The sequence below is a fragment of the Mastacembelus armatus genome, chromosome 9 (genome assembly GCF_900324485.2).
Source record: "Mastacembelus armatus chromosome 9, fMasArm1.2, whole genome shotgun sequence".
NCBI lineage: Eukaryota > Metazoa > Chordata > Actinopteri > Synbranchiformes > Mastacembelidae > Mastacembelus > Mastacembelus armatus.
The window spans coordinates 25,415,390-25,436,170 of record NC_046641.1 but is presented as its reverse complement, the minus strand read 5'-3'; the positions used below and the strand labels follow the sequence as shown (position 1 = coordinate 25,436,170).

The 20,781-nt window shown below is 43.9% G+C and overlaps 2 protein-coding genes across 3 annotated transcripts; both read left to right on the top strand.

The window, feature by feature from the left end:
• The first annotated feature begins 173 nt into the window (after nucleotides 1–173).
• Nucleotides 174–6,578, top strand: LOC113138757 (bile salt-activated lipase). Its single transcript, XM_026321492.1, has 12 exons — nucleotides 174–287; nucleotides 728–875; nucleotides 1,129–1,248; nucleotides 1,437–1,634; nucleotides 2,763–2,893; nucleotides 2,994–3,101; nucleotides 3,564–3,687; nucleotides 3,884–4,067; nucleotides 4,814–5,017; nucleotides 5,290–5,487; nucleotides 5,767–5,874; nucleotides 6,377–6,578. The coding sequence occupies exons 1-12, from the start codon at nucleotides 231–233 to the stop codon at nucleotides 6,453–6,455; spliced, it is 1,659 nt and encodes a 552-aa protein (XP_026177277.1). The 5' UTR covers nucleotides 174–230; the 3' UTR covers nucleotides 6,456–6,578.
• Nucleotides 6,579–7,325: 747 nt separating this feature from the next.
• dok2 (docking protein 2) lies at nucleotides 7,326–19,981 on the top strand. Of its 2 annotated transcripts, XM_026321154.2 has the most exons (8): nucleotides 7,326–7,822; nucleotides 9,345–9,482; nucleotides 10,207–10,374; nucleotides 12,152–12,260; nucleotides 16,746–16,921; nucleotides 17,372–17,647; nucleotides 18,119–18,217; nucleotides 18,798–19,981. In XM_026321154.2, exons 1-8 carry the CDS (start codon nucleotides 7,763–7,765, stop codon nucleotides 19,608–19,610), a joined length of 1,839 nt encoding a protein of 612 aa, XP_026176939.1. In that variant the 5' UTR covers nucleotides 7,326–7,762; the 3' UTR covers nucleotides 19,611–19,981. The 2 variants fall into 2 exon arrangements, with proteins under 2 accessions (XP_026176939.1, XP_026176940.1); XM_026321155.1 differs by lacking the exons at nucleotides 7,326–7,822; nucleotides 9,345–9,482 and having other exon boundaries at nucleotides 10,241–10,378.
• The last annotated feature ends 800 nt before the right edge of the window (nucleotides 19,982–20,781 follow it).

Genomic DNA, 20,781 nt, shown 5'->3' with positions numbered 1-20,781 from the left:
TAGCTACTTTATATATACAACATGTAAATACTAAAAAATCAAATTTGTCAGTACTGTCCTGAACTGTCTTTAAGTAGTGGAGCAAATGTACCGTGTTAGTTTCTGAATCCAGGTCAGCGAAGGTTTTAAACAGGAGGGTTTCAGTAAATATTTTCCAGCAACAAAGGAGATAAGAGGTTTCCAGGCGAGTATAAACAGCAGCAGGTGAACAGACAGGTGAACAGGTGATAATGCTGCTGCTGGTGCTTCTGTCTGGTGTCTGGCTGAATTCGGCCTCAGCTGCAAAGGTAACCTACACGTTTTGGTTTTTTTTTTGCACCAGTGGCGGAAGAAGGTGGGAAATTATAACTTTATTATTATTTTTAGACATATGTGAAACTGACTAACTGCTGAGGCATCGAGGTAACACAACAATTTCTCTAAATGTAGCGACTGCCCTTTAGGGTTTCGCACTTAGACCACAGTATTTTCATCACTGTGGTATATTTTTGTTTTTCCTTAGTAGCTTTTGCTCACTACTTAATGTTCTTAACAATCTGTTTTTCAAGCTTGTCTAAATGTTTCCTGTTTGTCAGTAGGACAGAGGAGACCTCAGATATGGATTTTCCTGTGTTTCAGAAAGTCTTCACATCCCTTCACCTGTTGCACATTTCACTATGCTGTAAATTTATTTTGAGGTGGAATTTACTGCTGTAAAATGTGTGTGTGTGTGTGTGTGTGTGTGTAGCTGGGTGTGGTGCAGACAGAGGGGGGGAAGGTGGAGGGGAAGAACTACAAGATGGGACTCTTCAGGAGTGTCGATGTCTTTAAAGGAATCCCCTTCGCTGACGTCCCTAAAAAGTGGGAGAAACCAAAATCCCACCCTGGCTGGAGCGGTAAGTCCACTGACACATGACACACACTATGAACACACACACACACACACACACACACACACACACACACACACACACATATATATAAATAAATATATATATATATATATATATTTATAACAAGAAGTGTTAGTTATTCCCCCTCACTGCTGATGTTGACCAAGTCAACAAACCAACATCTCCCTTTGTGGTTACCAACAGATTTAGCTCTGACACCAGGGAGGCAGCTCAGACTTATATTTGTTGTTTCCAGGAATCCTGAAGGCCACTGAGTATCGGGATCGCTGCCTGCAGCTGACACTTCTGCAGAAAAAAACCCATGGCAGTGAAGACTGTCTCTACCTGAACATCTTTGTTCCACAGGGAGGCTCATGTAGGTAGCACACCGGCTACTCTCACTAACCCCAAACCCCACCCTGACCTAAACCTGGATCTAATCTGGACTCTAAAACCAGATCTAAACAGGACATTGTAGGTGTCAGAACCAGAAAATATAGGGCAGAATTGCATCTTTATGATATTTCCAGTCTGTAGCGTTTTAAAGTCCATTGTGTCTTTCAGTGTCCATGAACCTCCCGGTGATGGTGTATCTGTTTGGCGGTGCCTTCCTGTTGGGGGCGTCCAACGATGTGGAGGTCCTTGGAAACTCTCTGTACGATGGGAAGGAGCTGGCCGACAGAGGTGATGTTATTGTGGTCACAGTGAACTACAGAGTCGGCACTTTGGGGTTCCTGAGCACCGGAGACGCCCGCCTGCCAGGTCAGACCCAGAGGTTTACTAACCAGCTTTAGCACATTCATGTACATGTACATGTACTGTACATGAATACAGTTCTAAGGTATTAGTACTTCATACCTGAGTATTTCCATGTAGTGTTACTTCGTCCTTGGACTTCACTACATGTCAGAGCCAAACCTTTTCCGAAGCAGATGGATCCAACAAAATACAGTCTGATCATCAAACTTTATTGATCCCTGGTGGGAAATTCCCACGATACCCAGCAGTATGGAAAGTACTTCAAATTAGAAGTATATAAGGTAGTTAACGTCAGCTACCCAGCGGTATATAAAGTACTTCAAATTAGAAGTATATAAGGTAGTTAACGTCAGCTACCCAGCGGTATATAAAGTACTTCAAATTAGAAGTACATAAGGTAGTTAACGTCAGCTACCCAGCGGTATATAAAGTACTTCAAATTAGAAGTATATAAGGTAGTTAACGTCAGCTACCCAGCGGTATATAAAGTACTTCAAATTAGAAGTATATAAGGTAGTTAACATCAGCTACCCAGCGGTATATAAAGTACTTCAAATTAGAAGTATATAAGGTAGTTAACGTCAGCTACCCAGCGGTATATAAAGTACTTCAAATCAGAAGTATATAAGGTAGTTAACGTCAGATACCCAGCGGTATATAAAGTACCTCATATCAGAAGTATATAAGGTAGTTAACGTCAGATACCCAGCGGTATATAAAGTACTTCAAATTAGAAGTATATAAGGTAGTTAACGTCAGCTACCCAGCGGTATATAAAGTACTTCAAATCAGAAGTATATAAGGTAGTTAACGTCAGATACCCAGCGGTATATAAAGTACTTCAAATTAGAAGTATATAAGGTAGTTAACGTCAGCTACCCAGCGGTATATAAAGTACTTCAAATTAGAAGTATATAAGGTAGTTAACATCAGCTACCCAGCGGTATATAAAGTACTTCAAATTAGAAGTATATAAGGTAGTTAACGTCAGCTACCCAGCGGTATATAAAGTACTTCAAATTAGAAGTATATAAGGTAGTAAACGTTAGCTACCCAGCGGTATATAACAAACAAGACAACATGTTTCAGGTGACCTCAGTCTGTAATCAGGTGACTTGTTCCACCTCTCAGGTAACTATGGACTGTGGGATCAGCACGCCGCCATCTCCTGGGTCCACAGGAACATTGAAGCATTCGGAGGAAACCCTGACAATATCACCATCTTTGGCCAATCATCCGGAGCCGCCAGTGTCAGCTTCCAGGTGAGAAAACTATCTATTCCAGATGAGCTGAAGGTCCAATTCCTTGGTCGGTATGAACAGAGTCATTTTAACTCAGCCATCTCCCTGTCTGTCTGCTCAGATGCTGTCCCCCCACAGTAAAGGGTTATTCCGCAGAGCGATCACACAGGGAGGTGTGGCCCTCAGTCCTTGGGCGCTGCAGAAGAAACCCATGGCTCTGACAAAGAAGGTCCACAAACACACTGCTGGAGCTCAACACCAGCCATTAGGAAATACTGAAGAATAATCAAACTGGTTTAGGTCCACCAGGTTCTTCTGCCAACTCTACAGTAGCAGTACAAACTGAATTACAGTTTTACTTGAGTATTATGATTTTATGTTACTTTGTACTTCTACTGCACCACATTCCAGAGGAAAATATTATAGATTGTACTGAACTATACTTCTCTGACACCTTTAATTACTACAGTGGTGGAAGAACTCAGATCCTTTACTTTAGTAGAAACACCGGTGTAAAAATTCTGTTGCTGATCAAATGTCAATACTTGTATTTAATCAGTAAGTAATCAGGGTTTAAGCACACAGTCATGTTTTAAATTGCAGTACTGCCAATTTTACTTAAAGTATAACAGTCCTGTATACTTCTTCCTCCATTGCACTCTGATGTTAAAGGGTACGTCTGTTGCTGCAGATTGCCCGAAGGGTCGGCTGCTCCAAATCCAACGAGGATGAGATGTTAGAGTGTCTGAAGATGAGCGACCCGGTCGGCCTAACCTTGGCTGGAAAAACTGATGTGCTGCTTATTCTGGGAAAAGGTCAGAGGAGCTGACAGAGACCCTCAACAAGCACTCTGTCAGTGTGTGGTTTCAATATGTCAACAAGCATTTCCTTGACGTTACTGTGACACACTGATCCTGCTGGAGTCCTCTGACTTTTAAATATCTGTCTAACTTGTTTAATATGTTTATGGTCAGATGGTCCTGAGTCCAGCATTGTCTCTTCTTCCCGCAGGTACAGTCATGGATCTCCTTGAACTTTCTCCAGTGGTTGATGGTGATTTTATCCCTGATCACCCCAGTAAGCTGTTCCACAATGCTGCTCAGTTTGATTACATGGCCGGGATCAATAGCATGGATGGACACCTCTTCGCCGGAGTCGATGTTCCTTCTATCAACATGAAAAATGAAACCACTGTGTGAGTACTGACCCACCACAGGTCCACTGAGGCCAAACCAAAGAAGAGCATTGTGGTCCACCATTATGCAGACGACACCCAACTCTATGTAGATCCTGATGGTCACCATTTTACTGTTTTGAAAAAAATCAAAGCAGGATCATTCAGGATCCAAGACAAATCAGGTCTTTGTCCAGCAGATTCCAAACACCTAAGATTGTATTTACTACTCCATGACATGAATAAGAGAACAAGAGACATTCAGAGCTTCATGCAGACACACAATGGGAAACATTCTTAAAAATAATAGAAAATACTGCAACTGAAACTATTTTAACATTTACTGAAGGCTTCTTTTTTCTTTAAAAAGCAAATATTCAGATCAGCTTAGCAGAAAGACTGAAAACAGTGCAGAATGGGTAGTGTAAGTTAACCAAATCAACCTACCGGCATCTCTGAAGCTTAAAGATTAACATGTCTTTTTTGTTTAAAGAACTAAACAATCCAGTTTTAATCCAACACACTGCCTCATCTTGTTTTTTACATTTATGAAGTAACTCCTGGGCTTTGGTCAGACTGAGCTGTGTAAGTGCATTAACCAGGACGCTGGATTCAGGGTGCTGTTAGTCCAAGTAATTTGAGCTTCCAGAGAATTTGTGATGTTCTTTAAAGAAGCAGTGAGGTCTTGTGACCTGGAAAATAAACTGTGATGAAAACTGCTTGCAGAGGAGACAGTGATGTCCTGGTTAATCAGTGCTTCTCCTCAGGAAGGAGGTGACGGGTCTGCTGAGTGGGCTGACTAAAGAGAAGGGGAATGCTGCTGTCAGTTCAGCCTATGATGTTTACACGTCTCACTGGGGTTTGACTCCACTACAGGCTGTGGTGAAGAAGACAGTGGCTGACATTGAAACTGACTTCCTGTTCCTGGTCCCAACTCAGATCGCCCTCCAGCTTCATGCCAACAACACCAGGTCAGATCTACTTAGTCCAAGACCAAGGTTGAAAGTATTAGTTGGTGGATGTTTGGGTGGCTGTGGCTCAGGAGGTAGAGCAGATTGACTATGAACCAAGGGATTGGTGGTATGATCCCTGGGTTTAGTAGTCCATATGTGAAAGTGAACCCTAGTTCCTCTGGTGGCTGTTCCATCAGTGTCTGTGCACAAATGGGTGAGTTCCTAGGAACTGAATCTGGTCTTAGATCAGTTTGAGTTTGCACTTTTTCAAAATATTCTTTGTCCCTCAGAGGAGCCCGTACCTACTCCTACCTGTTCAACATGAAGACTCGTATCCCCGGATTCCCCATCTGGGTGGAGGCGGAGCACGCAGAGGACCTGCAGTACCTGTTTGGTAAACCCTTCTCTATGTCAATGATCTACTTACCCCGACACCGAGACCTGTCCAAATATATGATCGCATACTGGACCAACTTCGCCAGGACTGGGTAAGTCCCAGGATGCATTGCATGCACAGGTCAATACTTCTGAGTCAGTTCAAGCTCTGACTGTGGCTTCTACTGCTCACAACAGCAAATACTGGTCTATACTGGTCTTTATTGCTCCACTGACCTGATCTAGACTAGAGGTCAGTTTGGTTATAAACTAATGTCTGTTTGTCCTGTCTAAGTCGTCTGAACTAGTAGAAACTGGTCTCAGACTTTTCTGAAACTGGTGTAAACTGGTCTGAACATGGTCCAAGCTGTAGCTCTTCTCCTCCTGTCCAGTGATCCCAATAAAGGTGACAGCAGAGTCCCAGTTCTCTGGCCCGTCTTCAACAAACATCACCAACTGTATCTCACCCTCAATCATAAGATGAACAAGAACTCTGTCAGGTACTAGAACTGAGTTCTACTGTGCGCTGCTACATTCTGCTCCGTTCTGTTCCATTCTACTGCGTTCTACTGATTTCTGTTTCCTTTTGTGTGGTGCTCTACTCAACTGTTTTCTAATGTATTCTACTGCATTCTGGTCTAACAGTTGTACTGTTTCCTGTACTACTGTAGGGCCTCTTCATTGATTTAACCCAACTCAATTGGCTGTATATTTTCTACTGTTAGAGGAGTGACAGTAAATTCTTTTCTATTTTTAACACTACTACAAAAAGATGAAACCTAAAATAACGTGTATTCACATTTACACATATTTCCTTACTAAAACAGGACATATAGAAAAAACGCAGTCCTGTTAATGGTTGAGCTCATACACGGCTCACGTGTTCATGTCGAATCATTTGTCATTAATCAACAGTAAACACAAAAACTTTGCTTTCATCTTAGAAACCAGAGAGTGATGCTGTAGATACTGTCAGTGTTTTGTTGTGTCTCGTCTCTTTAGCTACGACCTGAGGTCAGACTACGTCAACTACTGGACCAGAACCTACAGCACCCTGCCATCAATAAAGACACCAAACTGATCCAGGCTCAGTTTGCCCCGTCACCGTCTCGTCTTCACTTCAATGACAAAGGCAGGTCGGGCAGAAGGAGCAGACCACTCTGAAGACTGTGATTCTTCTGGAATAAATAACTCTGCACTCTGAGCCTTTTATTCATTTCATTCGTATATCCATGATGTGGTTTCCAACCTGGGGTCAGTGTGACCTCAAAGGGTCCCTGAGTTGATTAAATTCATACTACCATTTTCAAAAACAAAGTTTCATGAGCAGAACCATACTAAACCAAGACCTGAACGACATCAACATACAAACAAATATCAGGCGCCTTTTGAGGGATTTGATCCATAGCACATTTCCCGATTAAGGGGTCAGACTCAGACTCAAACACACTTGAAGTACCAAGCAACCACAGGGGGGCGCTGGCTTTTTAAACATTCTCAAATGCATATCAGCTTTTCCTCGTCAGCAAAAACCCCAAAATCTTTGAATGTTTATTTGCAAAGTTTAACTCTGACACTTGTCCTCACTGTGCAGCTGCTCATTAAACCTACATTTATCCTGCTTTTCAGTTGACACACTTGAATTAGACATCACATTTATTATCAGACTGTTGTTAGATCACAAAACACCTGTGACTGCACACATCATATCCCTATCTCTGTACGTTTAACCGGCAAAGCACTGTCACCTGCTTTTCTCTGTTGTTCGGTGGTTTACACCTGGACACACCTGTGCCAGCAGATGGCATTCTGAACCCCAGCACTTAATGTTGCTGTTCTGCAGGCTCGTATAAGGTTGTGTGGAGAAACAGAAGGTAAAAAAAGGAGAAGAGAAGCCGGACATGGAGGAGGGGAAGATACTGACGTTTCTTTCTGTTACTTCTGCATCACATGTTGCAACAGGCTGAGGGCAGGAAACAGAGATGACACACTCAACGTTTGTCTGCATCACACTGATACCACAGACAGAGGAAAGGAGACAGCAGTGAAACACAGACGAAGCTTCACTTAGCAAAGAGGGGAAAGACAAAGCAAAGAGAAAAGCAGAAGGGCCAGAGCTGAAGGACCAGCTAAAGTCTAAAACTCTACATTTCACATATAGAAGCAACAAAAAGACTCAACGTGAACTTGAGAGAGAGGAGGTAACAAGGAGGAGGAGAGAGTGGAAGTCTTGGACAAAAAGAGTAGGCCAGAGGAGTCGGACGTAGAGCAGAAGAGGAAGAAAGTAGAAGAAGACGAAATATAAGGTATACAAGGAAGAGACATTAAGAAAAGTGGAGCGAGAAGGGAAGAGGAGAGAGAAGAGGTGAGGAGAGGAGGAGTGTCAACATGGAGGAGGACATCAGGAAGCAGGGGATGCTCTACTTCCAGCAGCAGAGGTTTGGAAAGGTACAAAGCAACAGACACACAGGCTAACACTGTAAGCTAACATCACAGGCTAACATCGCAGGCTAACACTGTAAGCTAACATCGCAGGCTAACACTGTAAGCTAACATCACAGGCTAACATTGCAGACTAACACTGCAGATAGATAGATACTTTCATCCCCATTGGAGAAATTCAGATTGTCCTGTAGCTCTTAACTAATAACTTTAACAGAGATTCCACTATAAAATATAAAATATAATATGAAATATAATTAACGGATAAAGGCGCTCAAATCAATAACGTATAACAACATAAGCTAATATCACAGGCTAACACTGTAGGCTAACATCGCAGGGTAACACTGTAAGCTAACATCACAGGCTAACACTGTAAGCTAACATCGCTTGCTAACATCGCAGGCTAACACTGTAAGCTAACATCACAGAGTAACACTGTAGGCTAACACTGTATGCTAACATCGCAGGCTAACACTGTAGGCTAACATCGCAGGCTAACATCACAGCTAACATCACAGCCTAACACTGTAGGCTAACATCACAGCTAACACTGTAGGCTAACATCGCAGGCTAACATGACAGCTAACATCACAGGCTAACACTGTAGGCTAAAATCGCAGGCTAACATCACAGCTAACATCACAGGCTAACACTGTAGGCTAACATCACAGCTAACACTGTAGGCTAACATCGCAGGCTAACATCACAGCTAACATCACAGGCTAACATCGCAGGCTAACATCACAGCTAACATCGCAGGCTAACATCACAGCTAACATAGCAGGCTAATTTCCAATGGGAATGACAGGGCATGTAAAACTTAAATAATCCAATCAGTAGGAAAATATTGGCCATGGAATCGTTTCTCTCATTGGAATAAATAGATTCTTTCTGTGTATGTCTGCCCCTTGTGGGGGAAAGTTTTGGGACAAGTTTCCCCCTGAACTTTAAAACCTCTGAGGTGGGTGCATATTCATCTTCTTCTTTGGAAAACTTCTTCTGTTATATTCCCTGCTGATTAAATACTTCACTGCCTGTGTCGATCGTTTATTCAGCTTAAATCAGATCAGTATCCATGTTGCTGAGATTAGAATTGGTAAAAGGATGCTGAGGTTAGAGCTGCCAGGAAGGAGGCCTAGAGGAAGACCAAAGAGGAGGTTCTTGGATGTAGTGAAGGAGGACATGAGGATAGTTGGTGTGGGTGAGGAGGATTAAATACTTCCTCTTCCTCCTCCTCCCCTGGAGGATAGGGTTAAATGGAGGCAGATGATTCGCTGTGGCAACCCCTGAAGGGAGCAGCCCAAAGGAGAAGAAGAAGATCCATGTAAACAGCATGTTGGGGCCTCTAACCATTTCAGCATTGTTTGTTAATAAACTTACCATCATTGACGAATCAGGTGACTTCATGCTGTTCACTGATTGAGCAGCTGCAATCTCTTCCAGACTACCAGAGACACTTTAAAGTCTTCTTGTCCATCCTGTTAGAGCCCTGCAGCTGCTGTAACAGCTGTGTTTGTGTGCGTAGAAATGGAAGCGGGTGTGGAGCGTCCTGTATCGAGACAGCTCCTGCTCCATTTCCAGACTCGAGTTCTTTGAGTGTAAAGACGGAGCCACGATGGAGAAAAGTGACAAAAATCTTCGCAAACAACAGGAACATAAAAAGGTACGACTACTGTACTCTAAGGTGCTTTGTTCTACTCTGCTGTACTCTACTGTACTCTGTACAGGACTCTGCTGGACTCACTTGCCCCTGTACACCCTGTTCTATTCTACAAGAATACAATCTGTTCTCCTTTTGTCCTGTTCTACTGTATCCTTCACTCTTTTCTACTGTATTATACTCATCTGAGTACTCTGTTCTGTTCTACTGTACTCCACTTTTTACATTTGCACTCTATTCCACTTTGGCCTGCCTTGCAGTATTCTACATTATTCTAATATTTATATTATACTGTACTGTACTTCAATGCACTCTATTGTACTCTACCATACCCATATCCTGTATTACTTCTACTGTACTCTCCTGCAGTGCAGTACTCTATGATGAACATTGAACTCTTCTCTCACAAGGCCATCATTGGAATGTGTTTTGTGGACTTGGAGAAGATGTGTGATGTGGAGGTGGGGGTGTCAAATGGTTCTGTTGACGTCAGAATCAGAACCTCCCAGTCTGAGGCTGTTCTCTCTTGACGGAAACAATGATACCATGAGTGATGGGTGGATGATGGGTGGATGATGGATGGATGGATGGATGATGATGGATGGATGGATGGATGATAATGGTGGATGGAAGGATTTGCACTGCTCAGTACTGATCTGTCAAGTAGTGTGATTTCCTACTCTGTTCCCATAGCAATAACATACTCCAATACCTGTGCCTCTCTTAGGTGATCCGTCTGGGGGACTGTATCCGGGTCTCGGAGGTGGAAGTCGATGGGTGTCCCAGAGATACAGGACCCTTTCTGGTGGAGACGACTGAGAAGATCTATGTGTTCGCTGCCGACAGAAACCAGCTCGATGACTGGACACAGAAACTGTGTGAGATCGCCTTCCCTGTAGGTACACACACACACACACACACACACACACACAGATACGCACACATGCACACACACACACACACACACACACACACACACACACACACACACACACACAGATACGCACACATGCACACACACACACACACACACACACACACACACAGATACACACATGCACACACACACACACACAGATACACACATGCACACACACACACACACACACAAGGCGCTTTCAGACCGAACACTTCTAGGGACTGAGTTCTATGAACTACCCCGCTGAGGAATGGACCCGAGAACTCCAGACCTCTTTTTTCTGAAGTAACATCAGTCGGCTGACGGTTGCTATGGCAACATTCAACAACAATGCTAGTGAGAATTTTTTACGCTTTGCATTGATCCATTAAGCTCTGTCTGAATTTTCTGTGGCGCAGTCAGCCTGGACCTCAGTGTTGTCGGAAGTTGCTGTTTACTAAAGTAACTCTTAAAAGTATTGGTCAACAGCACATCCTGTTATGCTGTTCCTAGCCACTTTTCAACTTTTGTGACGCATTGTCTGCTTAAAAAGACCTGTGTGATTTGTGCGAGCAGTTCCCGAACACCCTGGTCTGACCTCTCTGCATGAATCTGGGACAAACTGTGTCTTGTGGTGTGAACAGCAGTGCAGCTTCGAGATTTTCAGTATTGTGATTTGAAGTCATAATGTAGGGTGGGGGGTAATTAATAGCTCAGACATCCTAACATTTAAAACGATTTTCATCTTAGAGTCTGACTGGAGTTCCACTCCAGGAGGATGAAAAACTACTGTAAAAGAAAGAGAATCCTACGCTGGACCCAGAACTTTGCACTGATCAGATAAAATCCATGAAGGTTTTTCCCAGCCAGCGGGTCGCCGTTTTACTTTTCCTTTTTCCATCCCTGCAGAATGTGTGGACACTGTCGGTGTCACAGATGCTGTAAGGTGCTGGTGGTTTGGGTGGTGCGAGTTTGAAATTCGTCGGAAAGCAAAGAAACATGGTTAACCTCCGTGTGAACGTGGGAAGTGTTTCGAAAGAGTGACACAGTACGAAGAACTGAACATTTCACTTCAGTTCAGTTTTAGGAAACTTGCAGTCTCAGAAAAGGGTAGTTTTCTCTGAGATGTAGAAAACTTCTGCTTGGTGGTTATCGAGGCGGACGCAGACAGTTCACAGAAGAGAAGATTGTCTCTGGCTGTTAAATACAGTTGGTTGCCACGGAAACGACACTGATGGGATAAGTAAATAATCCTGTCAGTGCCGCAAAACAAAAACACTTCAAAGGTTTCAAATGTTAAGACTGTAAACCTGAAGGCAGTGCAGGTACCTGGGCTGGTGTTATAAATAGCAGGATGATGACAGACAGCTGACAGGCCTGACTCAACTCGACTTCCTCTTTCTTTATACGTGCAACAGGAAGTACACACTTAACAAGACAACAGCCAATCACATGGTGGCTTCTGTCTGCTGCCACCTCAGGTAGTATGTCAGACTGATGCTGAGCCAGAGGGGACCACAGTTTACACCTCGGACCCCTGCCTTTCACCCAGAGAGAGCTGGGATAGGCTCCAGCTGATCCCTGGGACCCTGGTTAGGACTAAGGGGGTACAGATGATGGATGGATGTTACAAATACTACAGGAAACTATTTCAACTTGTGTTTTCAGATTTTCATGAATCTCTGATATTTCAGTGTAAAAAATGATGAAACTGATAAATCCAGAAAATGATCATGGTAGTTTCAGTGCTGATGCAGTTTGTGTTTGTGTGCAGATGAGTTGGGTGGAGCACGGCGGGAAGCGAGGCAGTCTGCACCGAGCAGCCAGAGTGGATGAAGACGAAGGCATGGAGGATAACTCTCTGTACAGCGGCAGGGGGACAGGTACGCCTGTTCACTCAGATGTCCCTCCACATAAACCTCCATAAATCCAGCAGACGTCATTCAAAAACCTGCTGTTCTTAGGTTTCTTCAGTGTCACAGTGATCTAGTGATAGATTAAACTGCAGAGCAGACCAGGTTCTCCGTTAGCTTACAGTTCCAGCAAATCCAGCAGAACTTCTTACTAAATCCCAGTATACCAGCCTGTGCAGTAATAACAAAAGCTGATGTTTCTCAGCCCTGATGTTCCAAACAGACCAAACCAGATGTTCTCAGATCAGGTCTGGTCCATCTGCATTTGTGGTCCTAGATCCGATTCCTGTTCGATGTGTGAGTGTGCGAGCGCCGTCAGAACGGTCAGATCAGAATCCATGTGGTCGTTTTAAAGTCTCCCTCCTCTGCACATGTGGCCTGTCGTCATCAACACAGAAACATCACATCTGACTCAAAGTTCTGTGATGTGACCTACATGGCCAGCACATGCCAGGACCGACAGGAAGTTATGAACTACCAGGTGTGATAATCATGCCAGGGCAGAGTAGACGCTGGAAGCTTTTCCTTCAGCGTTCATCAGCATCTTGACCTCAGCCGGTTCAGCAACGTCCCTAAGCTCTGTATTTGTGACATTTCAATGTGCAGTTTCTGTCTGAACAGTTGCTGCATCATCATTTTTTCAGTTCTAGCTTCACTCACAACTTCCTCTCTCATACCTCTCATACCACACTTCCTCCCTGTTGCTGCTAAATTTAGCTGCTAAATGGAGACGAAGTGTTGAGACAGTCGCAGCCCTGAACTGCAGAAACATGTACATCTGTCCTTTTAACGTTGCTGCTCGTGGTTCATTGATGTGATGCTGAACTCTGTACTTTTATTTTGGCAGGAGTTTCCCTCAGTAAAAGCTCTGGGTCCGACACTGACACTACTTTATATACTTCTAATTTGAAGTACTTTATATACCGCTGGGTAGCTGACGTTAACTACCTTATATACTTCTAATTTGAAGTACTTTATATTCCACTGGGTAGCTGACGTTAACTACCTTATGTACTTCTAATTTGAAGTACTTTATATTCCACTGGGTAGCTGACGTTAACTACCTTATATACTTCTAATTTGAAGTACTTTATATTCCACTGGGTAGCTGACGTTAACTACCTTATATACTTCTAATTTGAAGTACTTTATATTCCACTGGGTAGCTGACGTTAACTACCTTATATACTTCTAATTTGAAGTACTTTATATTCCACTGGGTAGCTGACGTTAACTACCTTATATACTTCTAATTTGAAGTACTTTATATTCCGCTGGGTAGCTGACGTTAACTACCTTATGTACTTCTAATTTGAAGTACTTTATATTCCGCTGGGTAGCTGACGTTAACTACCTTATATACTTCTAATTTGAAGTACTTTATATTCCACTGGGTAGCTGACGTTAACTACCTTATATACTTCTAATTTGAAGTACTTTATATACCACTGGGTAGCTGACGTTAACTACCTTATATACTTCTAATTTGAAGTACTTTATATTCCGCTGGGTAGCTGACGTTAACTACCTTATGTACTTCTAATTTGAAGTACTTTATATTCCACTGGGTAGCTGACGTTAACTACCTTATATACTTCTAATTTGAAGTACTTTATATACCACTGGGTAGCTGACGTTAACTACCTTATATACTTCTAATTTGAAGTACTTTATATTCCGCTGGGTAGCTGACGTTAACTACCTTATGTACTTCTAATTTGAAGTACTTTATATTCCGCTGGGTAGCTGACGTTAACTACCTTATGTACTTCTAATTTGAAGTACTTTATATACCGCTGGGTAGCTGACGTTAACTACCTTATATACTTCTAATTTGAAGTACTTTATATACCGCTGGGTAGCTGACGTTAACTACCTTATATACTTCTAATTTGAAGTACTTTATATACCGCCGGGTAGCTGACGTTAACTACCTTATATACTTCTAATTTGAAGTACTTTATATACCGCCGGGTACCTGACGTTAACTACCTTATATACTTCTAATTTGAAGTACTTTATATACCGCCGGGTAGCTGACGTTAACTACCTTATATACTTCTAATTTGAAGTACTTTATATACCGCCGGGTAGCTGACGTTAACTACCTTATATACTTCTAATTTGAAGTACTTTATATACCGCCGGGTAGCTGACGTTAACTACCTTATATACTTCTAATTTGAAGTACTTTATATACCGCCGGGTAGCTGACGTTAACTACCTTATATACTTCTAATTTGAAGTACTTTATATACCGCCGGGTAGCTGACGTTAACTACCTTATATACTTCTAATTTGAAGTACTTTATATACCGCCGGGTAGCTGACGTTAACTACCTTATATACTTCTAATTTGAAGTACTTTATATACTGCTGGTAGCTGGTGTGTTGCATCAGCTAATGTTGATTATAGATTGGACAGATGACCCTGTTCTCAGGCAGAGTAAAGAACCTTCTGCTTGTACATGTTATTTTTTACTCAACCTGTTGAATTTTCCACTGTGGTTTGTTGTGTATTTGTACACACCCTTGGGGCTGTGGTGTATATTGTGTAATGGAAACTTGTGTATGTGTTAGTTCCTGCTGTGGTGTTGCAGTCTGTCGCAGGGTGCTGCTGCGCTGCAGTGGCCGGCGGCTGCAGGACGACCTCAGCTTTAATCTTCACAGGACAAACTTCCTGTTCCTCAGCAGGAAGCTTCACTCAGCAGCAGCACCGGAAGATACTCTTTTTATTGAAAATTGGTAAAACCACAAAGTAAAATAGTGCATGATCTCCATAAATGTCTCTGCAAAACTATAGATGTTATGTTTGCTAAGCGGATCCAGAGAATCAGAAGTGGAAAGTGTTACAGTGCAGAAAAAAGGCTGAGGAGGGTCACCTAAAATAAACCCTTAGAAACAGATGTTTATTTAAAAAAAACACTCCCAGCTGTCAGATAAACATGTTTTAGATGCACACTTTAGAAAGTGTTCAGCATATCGTCATTATTACATTATGAATCACATCAGACAGAAACAACACGCTGTTCAAACCAGGGCAGGGTTTGTGCTGTGGAGTCCTGTTCATGTTCAGCTTTAAGATCAGAAGAAAACTCCTCTTCACGTCTCCTCGGCCTCTTGACGGTCTACTGACCCAAAGCTTGCCCCATAAGCTCCTTCCTAGAAACCACTACTGACCATTGGAAAAACACTTCTGACCTTGGCCAGGTGGCAGGGGGGGCTTATTGATGGAGCGGACTTTGCCAACACAGGGTAGAGGAGCTGGAATAACAACAGAAGGGCTGTAGGTAGCAGAGAGTCCTGGGGGGGTAGTATAGCTGAGAGACACCAGGGCCTGGATCTGGGTACCTGCAGGGACCAGACTGTGGGGAACACCTGAGGTCATGGAGCTTTAACTTTAACCAAAACGTCCACCAGTGTTCGGATCTTGGGTTTCCTGTTTGTCTTTTATTTTGGTGCCTTGGCTCCTCCTGGTTAGTCGCAGGTAGCTTTATGTTTGTTGGCTAAATTACTTTCACCTGCCTTTAATTAGTCCTTTGTAGGAGCATTAGTTAGTAAGGGATGCGACACTCGTTTCTAAACTTGTACAGTTTTTCTCCTGGACAGTGGCTTCCTCGTTGTTAGTGCCTGAGCCCTGGATGATCCAGGTGTAATAAAGTCAACTTGTTCTGCATTTGGGTCCTACCGATCCTCCGTCGTCTTCCCACCTCACACTTCATAACAACCAGTTTCTGGCTCAGATTGTGACTTTGAGGTAATGAGGTCAGAAATGTACAAAGATGCTCAAACCCAGGAAACACACAGAATGTTAGAATGAAAACTATTAAATCAGAAGAGAATAAACTGATGTAAACTGAATTAAAAATAAAAACAGTTGAGTAATAATGTTTATATAGGTGGTAGTGCTAAATATAGCACAGTGTTACTATACCACAACAGTCACATTTCTCTGTGTAACTGAAGTCGTGATGTGCAGCTACTGTTTCCCCACATCCTCACACACCTGCAGCTCACACACTAGTCTGCCTGTGTGGTTTCCTCTGTGGATCTGCTGCAGTCACACAACTGCCACTGCTCCAGACACACAACAGTTCAGGTGTTTAATCAGTGGGTGGTGACAGAGCACAGAGAGGTTGCTGCATGGAACAACCAGCTGTTGTCCAAAGACTATTGAAAACCCAGCAGGGAGCCACACCGCTGACCCGGCTCACATGGTTCCTCCTCACCAACAATGGGAGGTCCGTCTGTTTGCAAAAACCATCTGCAGACACAGCCCTCATGTTTCCTGTAATCACACGTGTTCTGTCTCTGGAAACTGCTACAGTCACACATTTAACCTCGAAAACAAAACGGCCAACTTCACACAAGTTAAATTGCAGTTTAGAATCACATGGACACACATACAACGTAACCACTGCGGAAAAAGTCCACAATCGTGTGTTTCTGTGTCAGTATCAATGCAGGACTTCAGGGTGTGTGTTCGAAGGACAGAGGCGTCTGATCGCTGCAGGATGAAAGGAGATGGTGTCCTGCGAGCAGACATGGATGCTCTTCACCTGCTGGACAAGTCTGGAGACATTGTGTACAGCTGGCCATACAAATACCTGCGTCGCTTTGGGCGAGACAAGGTGACACACGCACACAGATTTTTGTGTTTGTCACACACTGTAGACCCTAATGCTAATCCTAAATTTAATTCTAACCTTAATCCTAAAACCAAATCTTAACTCTCAAAAAAAGTAGGTATGAAAAAATGAGGGGCTGATTATTAATTATACTCAAAATGGTCCTCACAGTGATAGAAAAGTCCTCACAGTGATAGAAACGTCCTCACAGTGATAGAAAAGTCCTCACAGTGATAGAAACGTCCTCACAGTGATAGAAAAGTCCTCACAGTGATAGAAAAGTCCTCACAGTGATAGAAACGTCCTCACAGTGATAGAAACGTCCTCACAGTGATAGAAACGTCGAGACATGCAGGTCCAGACCCTGTGGACTATGAGGGCCGTCAGACTGTACCCTTAGAGCCGGACTGGATTTGAGGTCTGAGCTAAGCTTTAACTGTGTTTCCTCTTCAGTCCACCTTTTCCTTCGAGGCGGGACGCAGGTGTGACTCTGGTGAGGGCAGTTTCGAGTTCGACACCAAACAGGGGAACAGTGTGTTTCAGGCTGTGGAGGCAGCCATCAACGCACAGAGGATCTCCCTCCCCCACAGACAGGCCTCCGGGGGGGGCCAGGGCAGTCCAGACTCCTTCCAGAGCTTCAGCCTGCCCCTCAACACGCCCCCGGGCCAAAGCAGGACGCCACCGCCCCCTCAGACCCGCAGCCATATCACACAACCACCTGCTGCTCAGGTCAGCTGACATTACTGCTCATCTGTTCCAGAATAAAAACAGGACAATCAGGATCTTCAAAATAAAGTCAAATTTCACAATAAAGTCCAGATTTTTAAGCTTTAACCTGGATGTTTTTTAAAACAAAGTCTGATTTTTTTTAAATAAAGCCAGGTTGAAATATTGTTTTTTATAAAAGTAAAGTCATGTTTGCAAAGTTCAGGATGTTCAGAATAAACTGAAACCTCAACAAATCTAACAGGGAGATTTGACCAAGCTCATAATTCTGATGTTTCAATTTAAATTTTTCTCTGTGGACCAAAATCACAGGTCCTTAAATTCTAAATGAGTTTCACATTGATGAGTTTTAAAAAACAAGTTTATAGCCACAGATTGTAGTTTTTTTTTCTTTCCAGATAAATTCATTTCTGTTTCCCACCTGGTCTGAGCAGTTTAAGGGGCATGATGATTATTTTTGGACTCTGTCTGCAGGTATCTGACGGTGTGTACAGCATGCTGACTGACGCCCCCAAACATCACAAAGACAAAGAGAGCTCGGCCTGTTCGCAGCAGCAGCAGCGCCCTCAGCTGGTAGGAAACTGACTGAGCTCCATCCAAACACTGACCCACCACAGGCTGTTGGACACCTGCAGGGACAGTAGGGGCCCTGAGGCGCTGAGTCCTGGTGTTTATTTGTCGGATCAGACCTGACGTTTGACTCCAGTCTGAAACGAGTCCCTGGTGATGAGAACAACACAATCTCCTTTGAAAGTCTGCTGTGTCTTTGCGGCTAAACCAGAAAATGCAGAAGTCCTTAAAGCTGAACCTGAGAGTGCAGCGGGACTAAGGAATCTGAACCTCATACAGGAAGTCAGGAACCAGAATTACTAAGAACACGCACCACAATTTAACCAGCTGCAAGATTAAATATAAAAAATTCAGTTCATGATTGGGACTGAAAATTTTAATTTAATTTTAATGTGAGATTAAAATGGGGTTAGTTGTTTAAACAATTCATTCATTCAGCAGCTCAGGACTGGTGGAGGCAGCTCCCCCTGCTGGACGACTTCAATCAGTGACTGCTCACAGACAACACAAATCAACCCTGATATGAAAGTGAAATGGTGTGAAAGTATTGATCACTGATTGGTTGCATATGTTCTGTTTTCAGTCTCGTCTGGAGCCTCCAGTCGACAAAGTCCTGACCGGAGTGAAGAGTCTGACTCTGGACACTCGGGGTGTCCCTATCCCCCGTAAGAACCAGGTCAAGACTATCTCCAGCTGCCCACTGCCCAACCCTGAGGCTGGTCCCAGCCCAGCCCCGGGTCCTGGCTCCAGCCCCACCCCCCGCCTCAGTCCTAATCCAAACCAGGAGCAGACGTACTCCCAGATCACAGTGCCGGCAGCTGCTGATCGAGGAGCCAAGAGAGAGAAGAGAAGCGAGAGGGGTGGCGGCCTGGCTCCCCCTGGCAACCCCACCCTGATCACCCCAGAACCAGAGTACTCCCTCCCGTTCGACACCATCACCAAGAACATCATGATGAACATCCCGAACTCCCATGAGGCCTCTGCGTCCTGCGTCGACCCTGTCTACGACAGCATAGACGAGATGCAAATCAGAAACATCTTCTCAAACGAGGCCGATACCCTTGGAGCAACGTACAGGAAGGTGGAACACATCTACGATGAGCCCGAAGGCTGCGCTGCCCCCAAAGAGAAGCTGCCAGCTCCCACCTCACTTTACGATGACCCTGAGGAGATGAGAGGAGATGCCTGGAGGATCATGGGAGCTTCTGACCCAAAAGGCCACGAGTACCCGTACAATCCCCGGGTTGATGACTACGCTGTGCCCAAACGACCCCAGAGGGCCTTTCCTGCTGCACAAGACACCACTGAAGAAGCAGAGGAAGATGTGGAGGAGGAGGCGGAGCAGGGGGTGGGGCAGCGAGATTCCCCGTACAACAACGTGAAGGTGAAGATGTAGAGACCACACACAAACCACCAGTGCTGCTGAGAAAGACTCAGAGATAAGTTTTTCAGCATCTGGTATTTGCAGACTCATGACTCAGACCCCTTGGCCTCATGTTCTCCTGAAATGTCCTTCGCTACAGGAAACATAATCTGTGAAAGTGGAGCAGACTGCTACGCAAAGCTGGCTCCTGTCAATCAAATCTGTCTGGTGCATCACTGCTGCATCACATTTTCTTTCAATGAAACTTAAAGGTCACAGCTGCTGATTCAGTGTGTGTGTCCCTGAGTCCAGATCCCATCTAGAGACTGACAGCACCAATGAATGTGTGTGAATCCAGAACCTGGTTCAGCTTATGGGTCTGAGCCGTAGACCTCCATTGTTGTCCAAAAACTATTAAAAACCCAGCAGGGAGCCACACCGCTGACCTGGCTCACATGGTTCTTCCTCACCAACAATGGGAGGCCCGTCTGTTTCCAAAAACCAGCTCCAGATACTGCTGTGACCAGAGAGAAGCTGGTGGAGCAGAGGAACCAGAGACCAGTTGACTCTTTCTTCTTTCAGAGACTGGAGCTGGTTTTTGGAAGAAGATGGCCTGGAGAGGTCTCCATGCTCAGATGCTTAAAGAAGCTCTGGCGTCTGACGTTTAAAAGCAGCAGCTGATCAACTTTTTAATACAAAATGTGACAAAATGCATCTATGTATCTGCAGCCAGATGTTTTCCTGTAGAGGGCGCCCCAGCTTTTATTAACACACACACACACGCACACACACACACACGCACGCACACACACGCACACACACACACACACACACACACATCAGTACTGCTATCACCTGTGTCAGACGAGCTACAGAATTTGAATAAGAAAACAAAAGAGAGCGAAGCAGCTACATTAAACATATCAATATAAATAAAGAGTTAAATTGTGCAGAGGACGAGCTTCTAAATAAGTGTTGTTGTATTTACTAATGTATGTGAGTACAGATCAATAAATAACGACGATTTCTGACTCACTGATCAATGAAAGTGATCAGCCTGTCAGTGCAGACCACTGCAGCAAATACCACCAAAGTATCCAAGTCAAAAAGAAGGAGGCGCTGTGTTGGTCTGTTCTCTCAGCATGTAAATGTGTCAGGACGTGCACGTTCTCGTGCTTTGATTTCATTAAAGCTGTTGATTCAT